A 17,790-nucleotide genomic window follows, 5' to 3' on the forward strand; every position below is an offset into this window, starting at 1 on the left:
TTTCTATTTTCTTCCCTTATCTTGTCGTTTTTTCTAATACGTTTCTGTCTATAATATTACCCTGTTTTTGTTTACATGTTTGTCTGGTCCACCACAGTTTGTTCGAGGCATCCCAGTCATTGTTCTGGGCAGGTTTCGGTATGGTGGGTCTGGAGGACTTCGAGCTGACTGGCATCCGCGAGTACACCCGCTTTTGGTCCATGCTTATGTTCGGCGCTTACTCTGTCATCAATATTATCGTCCTACTCAACCTCCTCATCGCTATGATGTCCAACTCTTATTCCTTCATTGTTGTAAGTATCTCGTGATGGAGGAGCCTCCCTCTTCCATAGTCTGTTTTGGTGGAAGTACTGAGTGAGTTCAAGGAGTAATTAGTCAGTCACTGTGTATCGCCCGGTTTATTGTAAGGGCCCAATATTCTGAACAGGCTCTAGTCTTGTCTCTCACAGTGTAAGTGGGTTTTTATCAAGGGAGATTTAGTCTCACATTGAGTTTAAGTCTCTCTTATTCTGAGTTATAGCTTATAGGTCCCCATAACCACTCTTAACTGCATTTAAACATAACATGTACCACCTATCCAATGATTATGATATCCCCTCACACAGGAACACGCTGACACTGAGTGGAAGTTCGCCCGCACCAAGCTGTGGATGTCTTACTTCGAGGAAGGTAACACGCTTCCTCCGCCCTTCAACATCTTCCCCACCTTCAAGACCTTCCTCAGGATGTGCGGCAAACACAGTGAGAAGTCAAAACTGGTCCGTAGTATGTCTTCAAGGGTGAGTACTGCACTAACTGGCTCCTGACCATATACACTGTGATAAGTGTTGGGCCAATGGTCAGGTGTTAGTGTTGGGTCAGTGGTCAGGTGTTAGTGTTGGGTCAGTGGTCAGGTGTTAGTGTTGGGTCAGTGGTCAGGTGTTAGTGTTGGGTCAGTGGTCAGGTGTTAGTGTTGGGTCAGTGGTCAGGTGTTAGTGTTGGGTCAGTAGTCAGGTGATAGCATTGGGTCAGTGGTCAGGTGTTAGTTTTGGGTCAGTGGTCAGGTGTTAGTGTTGGGTCAGTGGTCAGGTGATAGCATTGGGTCAGTGGTCAGGTGTTAGTGTTGGGTCAGTAGTCAGGTGATAGCATTGGGTCAGTGGTCAGGTGTTAATGTTGGGTTAATAGTCAGGTGTTAGTGTTGGGCCAGTGGTCAGGTGTTAATGTTGGGTTAATAGTCAGGTGTTAGTGTTGGGCCAGTGGTCAGGTGTTAATGTTGGGTAAATAGTCAGGTGTTAGTGTTGGTCTAATGGTCAGGTGTTTGTGTCGGGTCAGTGGATGAAAAATTAATTGTAATGTTATCCTCCCGTCCAGTCACACAACCGCCACATGAAGGCCCGCGACTACCGCTACTTGTCAGTGATGCGTGCTCTCATCTGGCGCTACGTGTGCTCCCTCCAGCGACGCAATGAAGAACGACCCGTCAACGAGGATGACATCAGCGAGGTTAAGGGCGATATCTCTTCCCTGAGATTCGAACTCATTGATCTCTTCGGACATAACGGCATGGATATCTCGATGTGCGCCAAGAAGAGCAGAGGTACTGGCAGAGGGCGAGGCTGTCCACAAAACAGACTTACCTCTTTTCTTTGCAAGCTTATATTACATTCTTATTTCCTTATATTTTAGAATCTTGAATTTTTTTAGACGTCCATCATGTATTTATGATTAATGTAATGCAATGATTTTTTATTGTGCATCCAAAGCATATTATTATTATTATTATTATTATTATTATTATTATTATTATTATTATTATTATTATTATTATTATTATTATTATTATTATTATTATTATTATTATTATTATTATTATTATTATTATTATTTTTATTATTATTATTATTATTATTATTATTATTATTATTATTATAATTACCTTAATTTTATTGAATTAAATATTTTTTATATATAAATGTTTAGGGTTACTGAAAGTTGATATCAACTGGGGCTCTACTGTATTTGTCCTGTTTATCTTGCCATGTAAGATAACCCCCACCCTCCCTCTCGCTCACAGCTGCCATGGGACGCAAGATGCGAGTGTGGGAGCGTCGGCTGATGAGAGACTTCCACGTGTCTCCCGCTATGGGCTCAGAGGACACCATAGATAAAGAAGAGGTGCCCGCGGCCGAGGAGTCCGCTGGTGACAAGTTCCGTCGAGTAGCTCGCCTCGCCATCGCCAAGACTGCCAGTGAGATGTACGATTGAAACTTTGCTGTCTCTTCGTCATTATCTCCACACACACACACACACACACACACACACACACACACACACACACACACACACACACACACACACACACACACACACACACACACACACACACACACACACACTTATAGTTATCATAACAACTATGGACCAAGGAGCCCAGAGGTAATGTCTTACACACGGTGACAGCTGACTTAAGAACATAAAAACATATAAATGGAGGAAACTGCAGCCAGCCTATTGGTCCATACTGGGCAGTCCCATTTACACTTTATTTTTCTTTAAGATTTGTGGGAATATTACCAACGCGGACCTTAAGCTAAAATGCTGGTCCACCCACTGCTGGGATAAAACACCAGCATCTTTTTAGTTAACTGTACATCTCCGCCACTGACGTGGGGGTGGATACTCGGTAAGAAACTGTAGGGGTTCTTGAGAGTGGTTGGTGGTTAGCATTTTGGCAACCTTCTCTGCTGTGATAGGGGGGGTTGTATGTTTCTCCGAGCTAATTGTGTTCTAGGCACTCTATGGGGTAGTGCTGCAGTGAGTTTTCTGCTCCGCTGTCGCAGGTCTTGCACATGCGCTGCTCTGCTGGTACTTGTACAATGATTTCCCATATGCATGGGTATCCCAGTCTCACTCGGTGGAAGTTGACTTCTTTCCTTCTTGTTATATCCTTCATGAGTGGTGGTCTCTCATAATTCGTGACCAGATAGTACCACCTGGCCGATCGTGATACTGGTGTTAATCTTCTATGTTTGTCTATTTTCCACTGGGCAGTTCGTGTTATTGTGGTCTTCTTTATCTGCTCCTGACTGGGCGGGATGTTCATCTCAATGTTTCGCTGTCCTAACGCAGCCTTGGCAGCAGCATCAGCTCGTTCATTCCCTGGGATTCCGATATGACTGGGCACCCAGTTAATGATAACTTGCCGATCTTGTAGTTTTAAACCTTGCAGTAGTCCAATAACGGATGTTATGAGATGAATGTTGTCTCTATGCTCTCTGCATTGTAGTGCTTCAATAGCACATCGTGAGTCAGTGTGTATTACAACGCCTTGTTGACTGTTAATGGAAGCGTGTCTTAGGGCTCCAAGTATGGCAGCTAGGTCAACTTGCAAATTAGAGCATTCATCTGAGGTTCCCCAAAGGGATATGTTACCTCATTCTATGGTGAAGGCTGCTCCTGCCTTCGTACTGGTGGGCTCTACGGAACCGTCTGTGTAATACACTGTACTATTGTGAGGTGTTAGTGCCTTCATGTTTCTCTCTGCTATCTGTCGGAGCTCATATGGGTTAGAGTCGGCCTTTCTTGTCCCAGTTTGTAGAATGTTGAAGACTGCTGGCGGGGACTCCCACGGTGCTGGGGTGCTGTAGCCTGGAATCATTGTATCAGGTCCTTTGCTGAGGATTGTGTCTTTCAGTTCCAGTCGATTTACAGCGTCAGCTGCGCACAATAGCCATATTTTCTTGTTAAAGACATCTCTGTTAAGGTTCAGTGCTCGTAAGAGTCCATTCTTGGTGTCACTTTCCCGAGCCCTGGTAATCAGTTTTGTTGCAAAGCACGCTGTTCATCGTTCCACCCTAGCTTGAAGAGATGTGAGACCTGTCTCTATGTGTAAGTTTTAAATTTTTGACAATGACTCTCATAGCGTTATTCTGGAGCAACCTCCAATTTCTCCCACTGCCACTCAGACAGTGTGTTAAGAACCGGTGTCGCATAGTCTGTTAATGATCGAATGGCGCGTATATATAGCGTTCTTAGGACTACATGTCCCACCCCCACCTTGGGTCCTGTCATGGCTCTCATTATGTTGACTCTCTTGCCCATTCGGTCTCTTAGATAGTTTATCTCATTGTCAAAGTTGAGACCTTTGTCAATTCAGATGCCCAGGTATTTGTATACATTGACCCATTGTAGGGCAATACTTTGTATTTGCAGTTGTGTCACCGGCTCATTGTGTCCAATCCGCATGGCTTTTGATTTTGGGATTGATATCTTGGGCCCGAGACTCATACATTTTTCACTGATGAGGTCTAGTGCTCTTTGGACTTTGCTGATCTGGTTTCTGCCTTTTACTATCAGTGCTAAGTCATCAGCATAGCAAAGCAGTTTGGTACCCTCTTGAAAGGGGAGCCGACACAAGTTTTCCATGAGGATGTTGAAGAGAGTTGGACTAAGAACTCCTCCCTGTGGTGTGCCATTTTCCAGTCTTTGGTGATCCGAGACTTGTCATTGACAGGTAACTCTTGCTGTTCAGTTTTGGAGATAGTCAGCAATCCAAACCAGTAGGCATCCCTTGACGCCTTTCCGGGCCAGAGTGGTTACAATGGCCTGTGCATTTGCCAGCTCAAATGCTTTCTCTAGATCAAGGAATACTACGATTGCCTTATTTTGACCAATCGATCCCAGGAGAGTGGCCAAACTGTGTGCAGTGCTGACACCTTTGGTAAATCCAAAGATATTGTGATGAAGTGGTCCAGTTTTCCAGAGGAGTCGTGTAAGGACCATCCTTTCGGCGGTTTTGCCGATGCATGCTGTTAGTGATATTGGTCTGAAATTCTGGGGATCATTGGGTTTGGGAATAGGAACAATGTTTGCTCTTTTCCAAGCTGACGGGAGTTTGCCTGCTGACCATGATACGTTGATAACTGTTAGGAGAGCAAGGTCACCAGCAAGTCCTGCATTGCTGAGCAATGAATAGGTTATACCATCACTGCCAAGAGCGGTGTCTTTGTTTGTTTTCCTGGCCCTTCTGATTTCTTCTATAGTAAACAGACAGTCTGTAGTGTCAGCTTGTTCAATTGCATGTCTGACTACTACTTCTCTCTCCAGTTGTACTTGCTGTAGATGAAGTCTTATTTCAGGAGGTAGTTGAGCTGATGACGAGCGTTCTGCAAAGTGCTCTGCCAAGCGATTTGCTTCCTGTAGTGGCTGGGGGTAAGCTGGAGCTCTGGGCAGTTTTCCTGTTGGTATCCTGAGTTTTCTCCAGAGTTCACTCAGGCTGCTGTGTGCATTAAGGGTTGCACACCACTCGAGACATTTGTTTTCCCTAATTTTCTGAGTATTTTGACGAGCATGTTGGACAGCAGCTCTCAAGAGTTTCACTCCCTCAGGGGAAGGGTACTGTCGAAGATGTCTTCTGAATGTGTTGATTCTGTGATTCTGTTCTCTGACTTCGTCATTGTAGAACCAATAGTCTTTGTGGTGTCTATTTGTAGGGTTTGTTTTTGGTATTGCTTCCTCTGCTGCGTGTTGTATGGCATCAGTAAGGTCCTGGTTTAGTTGGTCAATATCTTCTGCTGGTTCATAGTTCGAATACCATTTTTGGAGTTCATCTTGATATAATTTCCAATTTGCTTTCTTGGCATTCCATCTGGGTGGCGGACGTGGGGGAGGAGAGAGTAGCTCCACCCTCAAAGTAGTTGTCGTTGCAAAGTGGTCACTGGTCAGTTCATCATCTACCTCTCACTGAGCCACTGGAACGAGCTCAGTGGAGATGAATGTGAGGTCCAATGTTCCTCCCAGTATGTGTGTTGGTTCCCCAGTATTAATGAGCGTTATTTCTGGAACATCTGTCAGCAGTTCCACTAGGTGATAACATTGCTGTGGTCGAATTGATCGTTGGATGGTGGGCATTGAAGTCCCCAGCAATGAGCACAAGTTCCTGTGTTGCTTGTGTCAGTAATTCACCGGCTTCTAGTCGTTTGGTAGGCGGTTTATGGATATTGTATACTACAAGACTGTCGTTTGCCAGGTGTATCCGAACAGCTTGTGCCTCTACTCCATCTCCACAGTGAACTGGTTCTACTTCTGAACTGGGGATGGTCGCCCGACGAGTATCATGCTGCCATGGGAGTTGGGCCCCTTTGGTACAGAGTACTGTTGGTATCCAGGCAAGCGGAATTGTTTATCTTTGGACATCAGGATTTCTTGCAGAATGAAGACATCAATATTTTTAGCTATGGCTGCTGCTTGTACAGTATGCCGTTTGTTGGACAGGCCTTGTACATTCCACTGTGTTATCTTGAGATGACAAGGAGGTGGGCTATTCTATCATTATCTCCTCTTCTCTGGTGCTGTAGTTGCTCTGGCGTTCATGGTTGAGTCGCTCTCCTCCTCGTCTGTTAGGAATGGTGTGCTCATTGGTGGCTGTTTCTTGGGCACCTGCTCTAAGGGAGGAGCAGGAGGTGGAATTCCGCTTGTTTTTGGAGGTATCTCGGGAGTTTTTTCTGCTTTTTTCAGGGTGCTGTCGCTCTTGTCTGTGATCGTGTGTTTGCTGACGGTCTGTGCTTGTTCAATTCCTCGTGATCTGTTGCGAGGGGCTTGAGGCTTCACGGTTTTGAGTGATCTCTCGAATGCCAAGTTCTTCCTCTTGTCTGATATCTGACTCAAGGGCGTCGTTTGTTCCACTTGTATTTGTGCAGTTTTGGGGGTCTGGTCTTCCTGCATCTTTTCTGTGAGCTGTGTCATAACTGCATTTATTATATTTTCGGTGCTGGTTTCTTATTTCTTTATTATAGTAGAGAAAGTCACTATCATAATGGTGATCATCTGTTTTATTTGTTCTTCTGTGAATGCCGCTTGTAGATTGGCAGGCTGGGGTGTATTCAGTTGGGTGGTCGCCTGAGGGGGGTTTTAGTGTCCCAGGCAATATGATGTTCTCCACCACTACTGGAGTGTTCTGTACTTTTACTGCTATGCAGCTTTGGAGCTGCAGTTGTGGAGTCCACTGATTTGTCATGGTTTCCTGCATGGACTGATTTTGTCCCGGTGTCTTCAGTTTTGTCCTGTAGCCTGGTGGGGAAAGTGCAGGGAAGGAAACCTCTGACTGTTGGGGCGGGGTGGATGTTGGGTTGACTTTTTTCTGTCGCTGTTGACCCCATACGAATGTGCTCTAAGGTGCTTCTGTTGTGTTTTGTGGTTGAATTTTTGCCATTGCATTTTTCATCAGCTCTCTCCTCTCTGGGCATGATGTGCTCCAAGCGTAATGTTTCTTTCCAAAATTTGGGCACTTGGCTGTCGTGATGGTTCCTTCCTTGTACTTTTGAATACACATTTCTGTCTTGTGGCTTTGGCTGCAAATGCCACATCTCACTTTTTTGTGGCATCTGGATTGGTGATGTCCAAATTTCTGACATTTGTAGCATCGTAGTGGTTCTGGGACAAAAGGACGCAACTTGTAAGTCCCCCAGTTGCCTAGGTCTACCTCCTCTGGGACTGTCCCCTTGAAGTCCACTAGCACTTGCCTTGCCTGTGCTTTGACCTGACTCGTAACACAACGCTTTGCCTTGGTCACTTTTGGATGTTTTTTGATGACTTATACAGGTAGTTCCAGAGGATATCGTAGTAGGACCATTCTGGTTGTTTTCTCCTCGGGGTCCAATGGTATTATCTTGACCGTCTTCCCGTTGAGGTTGGTGACCTCCCTGAGGATCTTGGCTGTGTTGTGGTCTTGGGGGGAGGGGGGGGGAAGTATCAAGTCTCCAACTAGATTGGGCTTCACACTGAACTTGATGTTCTTGTATTCTAGTTCCAGTGCTACCACTACCTCGTATGCATGGTTGAATTCGGTTTCTTTGGGAATCTTGTACTTCTTCACAGTCGGAGTCGCGAAGGTGGGTGGTTCTTCCACGGGGTGGATTGCTGGGGATATATTGTCTATGTCAGAGATTTTTGTTTTCCTTCCGAGGCCTCTTGTGGCATTTTCCTTCCATTGGTTACGTCTCTCTCGCAATGAAGGCTCACTACACCTACCTAGTTCCTTGTTGCCTTAGGACCAGTGCCGTAGCCAACCCCGGGGGTCATAGGTTGGTGGCTCTGTTTTTGCAACAGGACCCCCAAAAGGGGGAACCTACTCTACCCTATCAGCTAAACTCACCGGCCCAGCTCACACCCCTCTAAGGGGCCCCTTTGTGGCCTGTCCTAACGACAGTTCCCGCAGGGTTCGTTAATACTGGGAGAATCGGTGAGGGCACTAAGAAATGTGAGCATAAAACACAGAGAAACAAGCAAGATAATTCAACAGAGACGAGATATCCACGTCAAAGTGAGAGTGGCGTGTGTGGCGACAGTAAGTCTGGCCAGGCGCCGACGTGAGCAAGTGGGAGCTCGTGGGTCGGGAGTAACTGCGACATGCGTCTTCTCACCTCACTGCTCAGCTGACGTCTCTGCATTTACACCCAACCCCTATCGCTCATATATCCATCCAACCTATGTTTGAAGCTATCCATCATATTCGAGTTAATGATGATGTACAGTATGGTAACTTGTTCCATTCATCCACTATTCTATTTCGAGACCAATGTTTATCTATCTTGCACCTAAATCTAAATTTGTCTAATTTAAAACAAATGCTACGAGTTCGCTCCTGGTTGAATAGTTTGAGTACTTGGTTATATCACCTTCGTTTAGCCCTGAATTCCATTTATACACCTCTATCATATCGCCCCTCACTCTACGTCTCTCGAGGACGTGCAAATTAAGATGCTCTAACCTGTCTCTGTACTCATGGTTCCTAATGCCCGGGATTATTCTTGCCATTCTCCTCTGAATTCTTTCTAGGGATTCTACATCCATTCTGTAGTAGGGTGACCAGAAACGAACTGAGTAATCCAAGTGAGGTCTCACAAGCGCAAGATATTGTTTTAGGATAACTTCGCTAGTCTTGTAACTGGACCTCTTGAGCCTTTATCAGCTCTTGCTTTGCCAGTTGACAGGTTTCTTGGAGACGATCAGCTAAGTCAATGACATATGAATAAGTGGTCTTGACTTCCGGATCTGATTCCTCATCATCCCACAGTTCCCGAAGAACCTGTAGTGGTCCCCGGACGGACCTGCCGTACATAAGCTCGAAGGGAGACACCTTGAGCGAGCTCGGTGGCGCCTCCCGGTACGCGAACAGAAGTGGGGCAATGTAGCGTGGCCACTCCTTAGGTTGTTCGGCTGCCATCCTCCTGAGCATTTTCTTCAGCGTCCCATTAAACCTCTCACAGAGTCCGTTGCACATCGGGTGATAGGGTGTTGTCTTTAGCCCCTTTACCGATAACAACCGCACCAACTCCTCCATCATGGCAGAAGTAAACTGGGTTCCCCTGTCACTGAGGACTTGTTTGGGAATACCAACCCGACAGAAGATTTCCAACATGGCTTCTGCAACAGTCGTGGCCTCAATGTTCCTCAAGGATACAGCCTCGGGCCACCTCGTGCTAAAGTCCACCAAGGTGAGAATATACTTTGCCCCATCGCTCGCCCTTGGGTTTATCGGCCCTACAATGTCCACCGCCACCCTCTCAAAGGGTTCAGAGATCAGTGGGAGGGGCTGTAGTGGTGCAGGCGGAACTCGCCCTCGATCACTGGTTTTCTGGCACACATCACAAGAGCGGACTAGCCTGGTGATCTCCTGGCCCATCCTTGGCCAGAAGAACGCTGCACTGATGCGGTCAAAGGTCTTCTTTTTACCCATATGACCGCCGAGAGCAGTGCAATGACCTAGCTTGAATACAGCCAGGCGGTACTTGGAAGGAACCACGAACTGCAGTCGTGTTTCACCCAGAGACGCCACAGTCTCTCGGTAGAGACGGTTCCTCTTCTTTACGAACCTCGTTCGATTCCCAAATGTCTCCTTGATGGTCCCAACTATCAAACTCTTGTGTACCGAAGTGAGCGTGCTGTCATCCTCTTGCTCTTGGACGACATCCTGACTATTGATGAGATCAGACGATGTGGCAATAGCCAATGGGGTGACTCGAGGTTTTGTTTGGGCCATACCCCGAGTGACTGCAGCAGCATTAATTTGGGTCAAAGCGGCAGCATCAGTTTGGGTTGCAGCATCCACTGCACAACTGTTTCTTGCTCCCTTGATATTCCCAATGATGAGATCGTATATAGGTTCCCTCATGACTGCTGCAGTGACCCAACCTGAGAAGAAGGGGGTGTCCACCTCAATCTTGGCCACTGGAACCGTTTGAATGTAACCATTGGCTAATTTAACACTTACTTGTGTTCCGGTGTATTGATGTTGCCCCACCAATTCCTTCCTGACAATACAGCCTGATGCCCCACTATCTCGCATGACAGTCGCTGGAACTCCTCCAACGTATCCAGGTTTAACAAGAAAGGTGGGGTGACCCCTCGAGGAGAGGTTGGAGGCGGCAGTTAGTCAGTAGGGGTGTTGGGGTAGACTTGATTCGGTATGAGCCCCTGCTTCAGGTTGCATGACGATCGGCCCTGCTGGAAGGTCAGGCCACTCCCCGCCCACAGTTTGAACACCGGAGGCTTCCTGCTGCTGGTCTCTTTGTGGATTATTATTGCTGGCACCTTGGCCTACGAATTGAGCCACGGCGGCTTCCTGCCGCTGGTTCCATCGTGGATTGTTGCCCGGGCGCCAACTGTCCTGATACTTCGGGAGGCCTTGGTACTGCTTCTGCTGCTGTTTCTGTTGCTGTCTTTGCGGTTGTGGTTGCTGGTCATTTCCTTGTTGCCTGGGTGGGTTCGGTGGCTGCTTCTGTAGAGGTTGTTGACTTTGTTGGTTACCTGCCGACTCCCTGTTCGACCACCGCCTCCGAGTGTGGTACCCGAAAGCGCTGAAATGAGCGTCTGATTTGCTTGCCATTTCCTTCGACGTCTTAACTCCATTAGCCCTGATTTGAGCCACAAGTTCAGGAGGACAAGACCTTTCAAACTGCGTGCGCACCATTAAGTCTATAACCCCTTCCACGGACTTGGGGGTTTCATCCTTACTCATCCACTGAGCCACATAGTCCCTTAAACGATCCCGGAACTGTGCAGCCGTTTCATTTTCTTCCAACATTGCCCTGTTGAACTGATGCCTGGCCTGCTCAGTAATCAGCCCATATGCCCGCAGCAGTGCAGACTTCATGTCAGGGAATTTATTTTCAGGACGCTCTAGTCGTCGAAGAATCCCTAAAGCTTTCCCATCAAATAGGCTCAGGAACTCAAATTCCTTAATGCTGTCATCAAGCTCGTAGGCTTCTGCGAGATGCTCAAACCGGGAAATGTACATTTCCATGGATTCGCCCTCCTTAAAGGTGGGCATCTGTGGAAATTTCCTATAAGTGACGTTTTGAGTGGGAGAATTTTGGTTCCTTTCCGCTAAGGCCAGTTGGAACGCCCGTTCCCTTTGTCTCTCTTCACGTTCCAGCTTCTTTTCTTCCTTCTGAAAGTCTAGCTGGGCTAAGAGTTCTTCGTGCTCGCGTCACTTGTCTTCTCTCTCCGCAGCCTTGTCTTCTCTCTCCTCAACCTTCTCCATGTATGCAACCGCCTCAGCCCCCTCCAGCCCGAGGGCACGTGCTTCCTCAAAAGCCGCTGCACGAGCTGACATGGTGTAGGTGTGGCGATACAATTGTGCAATCATCCACGGTCTGGGTCCCTGTTCGGGCGCCAATTGTTACGTTTTAAATGCAGGAAAGTGGCTTTCTTACCGTAGAACTCGGATACCTTCACACTGGTTACTCACCCAAGAGATTATGGTGTATCACTACGTAGAATTTTGCTCTGCTTCCGGCATTCAATGCGTTATGTACTTGATAAATGATGATTTAATGAATTCCACTAACTTCCAACATCCATCTAAGTTATTGGTTATACTTTGTCATAACCAATCAGTCATTACCCTTGGTAATAATAATAATAAAGGGATCACAGATACGGGCAGATGATTGCACTTACGTTTATTTGGCACAATTCCATACACTGGACTTATAATTTGCATGGATAGGTCAGTCACTCACATTCACGCCACAGTACCGTAAGTTATAAGGGAGAGTTTGTCAACCTGGTGAATTAATAGTTTAGATCTATTAGGCCGGCCTGGAGTGCTCTTGTAGCAAACAGGCCCTCACCATTGATCACTTCCTTTACAGGATGTGTTAACTTGTCGCTGGACTTAACAAAAATCTTGGGGATTTGCACACACAGACCCGTAGCACTGGTAGGACTGTATGGCCCCTGGTCTTAAGTCCGCGGAGCAGGAGGTCTTCTCTAACCCAAGGTCTAAAGCCCACTGGCTAAATTGGTTTTTTGGAGGCGTGAAGTGATGAACAGTACACCACTGTCTCACTGGCCTGCCCCCCTCCCATACATGTCCCAGTTATGGCTGGCCGGTTACCTTATCTCTACCGTAAACAAACATTTGGGATGGGTTGTGCGGGAGGCCCAACGCAACCCATGACAATCATATCGCCCCTCACTCTACGTCTCTCGAGGACGTGCAAATTAAGATGCTCTAACCTGTCTCTGTACTCATGGTTCCTAATGCCCGGGATTATTCTTGCCATTCTCCTCCGAATTCTTTCTAGGGATTCTACATCAATTCTGTAGTAGGGTGACCAGAAACGAACTGAGTAATCCAAGTGAGGTCTCACAAGCGCAAGATATTGTTTTAGGATAACTTCGCTAGTCTTGTAACTAACACTCTCAAGTACATTATTAGCTTTATTTCGAGCAAATACACATTGTTGACTTGGTTTAAGATTCCTACTTATCATTACTCCTGAATCTCTCTCACAGTTGGATTTCTCTATAACAACGTTATTCATCTGATATCTGGTTTCTCTGTTTACATCTCCTAGGCTAAGCACTTTACATTTGTCCAGACCATTCGAAAAATTTGTTTAGATCTTCTTGTAGTTTTGAGGAGTCCTCGACAGATTTAATTACACGCCCCATTTAGTGTCATCAGCAAATTTACTTCTGTTGCTGTCTACGCCTATATCTATGTCATTTATGTATATAATAAATAATAATGGTCAAAGTAATGAGCCTTGGGGTACTCCACTAGTAACGTTACCCCAATCAGATTTAGTGCCATTAATGCTTACTCGTTGTTTCCTGTCCTGTAACCAAGCCCTAATCCATTTTAGAATATTTCCTCCAATGCCATAAGCCTCCACTTTTCGTATTAGTCTTTCGTGGGGGACTCTGTCAAAGGTTTAGTTAAAGTTGAGGTATACCACAACATCATAATTGTGCCCGTCGTCCACTGATTTGAAAACAGCTGAAAAAAATATTAATAAATTAGTCAGACATGAACGCCCACTTATGAAGCCATGTTGGGAATCATTGATCAACTTGTCTTTCTCCAGGTAATTTCGAATAGAGTTTGAAATTATTTCTTCCAGCAATTTGCCTACAATTGATGTTAAACTAATTGGACGGTAAATAGAGGATAGTGATCTATCTCCCTTCTTGAAAATCGGTATCACAATTCGCTATTCTCCAGGATTCTGGTACTACACCCGTTTTTAATGACATGTTAAACAATTTTGCTAAGGGCCGACTGGGCTCTTCCTTACATTCCTTTAATACTCTGGCAATTATCTCATCGGGACCTGGTGACTTTTTAGGCTTTATCTTATCTATTTGCTTACTAACATCGTTACAAATCACTACTATCTCGCTTATTCAATTTTCTTCACTATCTCTGTATATAGTCGGTGCCTCGGTTTATCATGCTTAGATTTTCGGTGTTGAAACATATTTGTAATAGAATGAATTGTAGATGGTGAAACTTAAGGTAGAGTGTTATTGGCTGGTGTAATGATGGTTGAGGATGGGTAAGGTGGAATAGTGGTAGAGGGAGGGAGGGAGAGACACTAGGTGTACTGTAGAGGTCGAGGATGGGTAAGTGAGAGATAGTGGTAGAGGGAAGGAGTATGTAGTAGCACAGTACTGTGAGGAGGTAAACCTACGACTGTAACCAATAAAGGCTCGCTCAGGCTGGCGTCCTTGCCAGACGGTTTTTCGAGATTTCACAAGACATTATTTGATATAATTCAAATATGGTCGAAGATTAAGGAAAAACACTTTGAGTTTATTGAAGAAGTGACAAAAGCCATCACTGAACTAAACCTGATTTTAGAAGGAAAGAACCAACAATAATCTTAATGCATGCATACTCAAGTTTCACAGTATTCAGTGGTTCGTTCATGGTAAAATTTGACATAATTTAGTGGTGACTATTGCCAATTTGCCGAAACGGCATATCCTCGGCCACTTCTTAAGTCAGTTTAAAGGCGTTTTTTTTTCCTTGATCACCTCCAATTGTGCATTATGCACTTTAAAACAAGTTGTTGTTACCTCGTCAGGTCCCAGATTGGCATGGGCGACGCCCCAGGCCGTGAGAATCTGAAGGTGGCCATGGAGAAGGCACGCAGGAAGATGGAGGAAGGAACACCAGATGGTTCTCCAGGCTCCTCCCGCGGCTGCTCGCCTTTCCCGGACTTGTACACAGGACCTCACCTGCTGGACGCCATTAAGAGCCTGGACCTGAGCCCCAACGCTTCTCCCTCTCAATCACCAATGCCGCCCTACCCTGACGGCAACAGGTTCTGCTCCGCACAGGGCAAGGTCAAGGACGGTATGTACAAAATAACAAAAGTTTAATTAAATTCTTTGTGTATGTTTATGTCTACTGTAAGCGACTGGGAAGACAGTTTTCATGATAAGACAGTCGTTGTTGGGTGCTGATTAAGTTGGGTCGTTTACCATAATATAAAAAATTATTTATATTCTAGAGGTTTATTTAATGCCTTTTTTTTAATACATTTTCCACTTGGAAAACTTATTTCTTTATAATATCAAAAGTATCATACCAAGGTTTTCTGAAATATTTTTGAGGTAGGAATGTATTTGATTTTTTTCAATAAAATATATGCTGCATAATATGGATAAGTGAGACTATGATACCGCAGGTCAAGCAAAGGATCCCAACATGCTGACTGTGCCAGGACGTCGCTCCTCCACCACGCTTAATAGGGAAGGTGGGGACGTCGGACCCATCAGCTTAGACGTGCCTGTTCCCCGTAACGTGAAGGATTCTCTATTAATCATCAAAAAGAAGGCAGAACCTGAAGCTTCTAAAGCTGAGAAAAAGTCTACGAAGCCTCCAGCAACCATCTCAACGGTGTCAGAGACCAAAGCCCCTAAAGTCCAGCAGAAAGATGTGAACAAGGATGAAGCTCAAGTTCAGAAGAAAGAAAGTGCACCTCAGAAACCAGTGGCTCAAATCCAGCAGCAACCGGGAGCCGTAAAGCCTAGCCAGGCCAAGCCCAGTGGACAACTGCCCATCAACAATCAACAGAAGTCTGAGGGTCCGGCACCCCCCAAACTGCAGCAGATAGGACGCCTCCCCATCAAGGATCCCTCAGCAGTAAGGATCCCTCCCCCAGCGGCCGTGGGTGCCCGTCGTGGCCCTGATACTGAGCATGCTCTTCGCCGTCCCGCCGCCCCTCGGGTACAGCAGGTCCAGCAGCAGACATTCACTGGTTCCGATGATTTGGAGACGGTGGACTTTGTCCGTCGCCCATCACGGCCTCCACCCAAGCAAGAATCTGACGTCCAAAGCAGTCCACCACCTACCATTGCCGTAATCCCCTCCACCCCTAAGCCAACAGAGACTCCTGTGCCTCCATCTCCTCCCTCTCACAAGCCATTCGTGAAGCCCCAAGCTCCGGCAGCCCCGAAGGCTCCCGTGGAAAAACCTCCAACAGAGAAGATTCCAGTAGAGAAGGCACCTGCAGAAAAGGTTTCCACAGAAAAGAAAACTCCCTCAGAGAAGGTTTCGCCGGAGAAGGCACCTGCGGAAAAGGTTTCCACAGAAAAGAAAACTCCCTCAGAGAAGGTTTCGCCAGAGAAGGCACCTGCAGAAAAGGTTTCCCCAGAAATAAAGTCTCCCCAAGAGAAGAGTGTCTCAAGCAGTGAACAGAAACCTTCGACTCCGCCAGCTGCGACCTTCCACAATAACGCTTCATCTACCCCGAGTCGACCACTGTTGGCACCCACCCCAACTGAGGAGAAGAAGGGCGGGTGGCTTTAGGTTGATTAGTGGGAGTCGCCACTACCATCGCCCATCATATGTATTTAAAGGAATACTAGTCACTGGGTGGAACGACATTTCAACCATAAAAGGAATAAGATCATAATTGTTAGACACTTTTTATGCATGTCCAGCTTCTTATGTTTATGAAATAATTTGTTTATTATATTCTTTCTCTGTCTCTGTTTTGTAATAGACACTGCTCAGTCTTCTTAACAATCGTTCCGCGCATTTCAAAATCTCTAATCAATTGAATTTTCTCTGTGAAAGCCTTTTAGGTCAGTACACGTTTTATTGTCATATTCAAGATCTTTTAATTATTATTCATTATTTGTGTCTTTCGGTTATTTATATGCTTCCATAGCACCTTGAATTATATATCTTGTAAATGTTTGCTGCCTTATATATAAATGATAATGCTTGTAGTATTGACTATTACAGACAACTGAGTTACGCTTTATCGGAGCTGTGTCAACAGTACCCTGAAGAGCTGAACCAACATCATAGCCCTCCAGGTCCTTCCTTACAGAATGCTTACAGTTGAGTGTGTACCAGCCCCTGGGAGGCACAGCCTCACTCGTAACACCACAACTTGCATAGAACAAATCAAATTAATAGATAATAAGTAACTTATGATTATTGGTGGATGGATATTGTTACGATTCTAGTCGTGCTGTGTATACTTGACGATCCTAAAGCATTGCGTATAATAAAGTGGTGGCAAGAAACAATGCTTCTTTAGCTTATAATATAAATATATGATACAGTACTGACATAGTTGCTTTGTTGATGCTCTCTTTTCCAGTCCCAATGCTGTATACACACACCTGGATATAATCCTTACATTTATACGAATATATGAATTCTACAATACCTAATAATTGTGAAATTAGAAAAGAATATATGTAAAAAACAATGTATTTCTCTCGTATATGATGATATAGTTGTGTAAGATTACTCTATAGATATTATACTGTATGTGTTAAGTTCTGACAATTTTGTGGAGAACATGCGACCGATTGCAAAAGTGGCTAACGAGCTGATCAGTGATGAAGAGGTTAAAAAACAAAACGGGATGATGGACAACAAGAGATGAAGAAGAATTACCCAGAAAAAACGCCGCGGGTTGACCACAACTTTCTAGTGAACAGACAAAGGTCGATGGGTCGCTGATATGTGGAAGATGACAGTGCGCATACCTTTTATACACACAAGCATCTTTCAACACACACAACTAATAGTTTCTCTTGTGTGACGGTATTCGGTTTGTAGTCTCGATTATTTATTAAGTTTTAATTTGTATTATATCGTATATGAGAGATTACTTAACATAATGAATAATAATTTAAAAATAAAACAGTTATTATAACAGTTACACGTAAAGCTGAGTTTAAGTTATTCCTTAATTGTTTGTGAGCCAGTTAGTGGCGATAAGGTACTGACTCACACTACAAGCTGGTGGCAATATGGTTATACTAGTGGTACTGAGCTACTGACTTACACGACAAGCTGGTGGTGATGTGGTTATACTAGTGGTACTGAATCACACTACAAGCTGGTGGTGATAAGGTTATAATACTGGTACTGACTCACACTACAAGCTGGTGGTGATAAGGTTATAATACTGGTACTGACTCACACTACAAGCTGGTGGTGATAAGGTTATACTACTGGTACTGACTCACACTACAAGCTGGTGGTGA

The 17,790-nt window shown here is 45.3% G+C and overlaps 1 protein-coding gene across 1 annotated transcript in view; it reads left to right on the top strand.

Annotated features, from left to right (window-relative positions):
* The window catches only part of LOC121859388 (transient-receptor-potential-like protein), a gene marked incomplete in the record, with an annotated part of 64,444 nt that extends 46,974 nt beyond the window's left edge, over positions 1-17,470 (top strand). Inside the window, 6 exon segments of the mRNA XM_042356169.1 lie at positions 98-293; positions 606-779; positions 1,351-1,576; positions 2,054-2,234; positions 14,358-14,629; positions 14,964-17,470. Of these exon segments, the coding sequence (XP_042212103.1) occupies positions 98-293; positions 606-779; positions 1,351-1,576; positions 2,054-2,234; positions 14,358-14,629; positions 14,964-16,087 (2,173 nt within the window).
* Positions 17,471-17,790: the final 320 nt, after the last annotated feature.

This window comes from Homarus americanus, unplaced genomic scaffold (genome assembly GCF_018991925.1).
Source record: "Homarus americanus isolate GMGI-L3 unplaced genomic scaffold, GMGI_Hamer_2.0 scaffold7626, whole genome shotgun sequence".
Lineage (NCBI taxonomy): Eukaryota > Metazoa > Arthropoda > Malacostraca > Decapoda > Nephropidae > Homarus > Homarus americanus.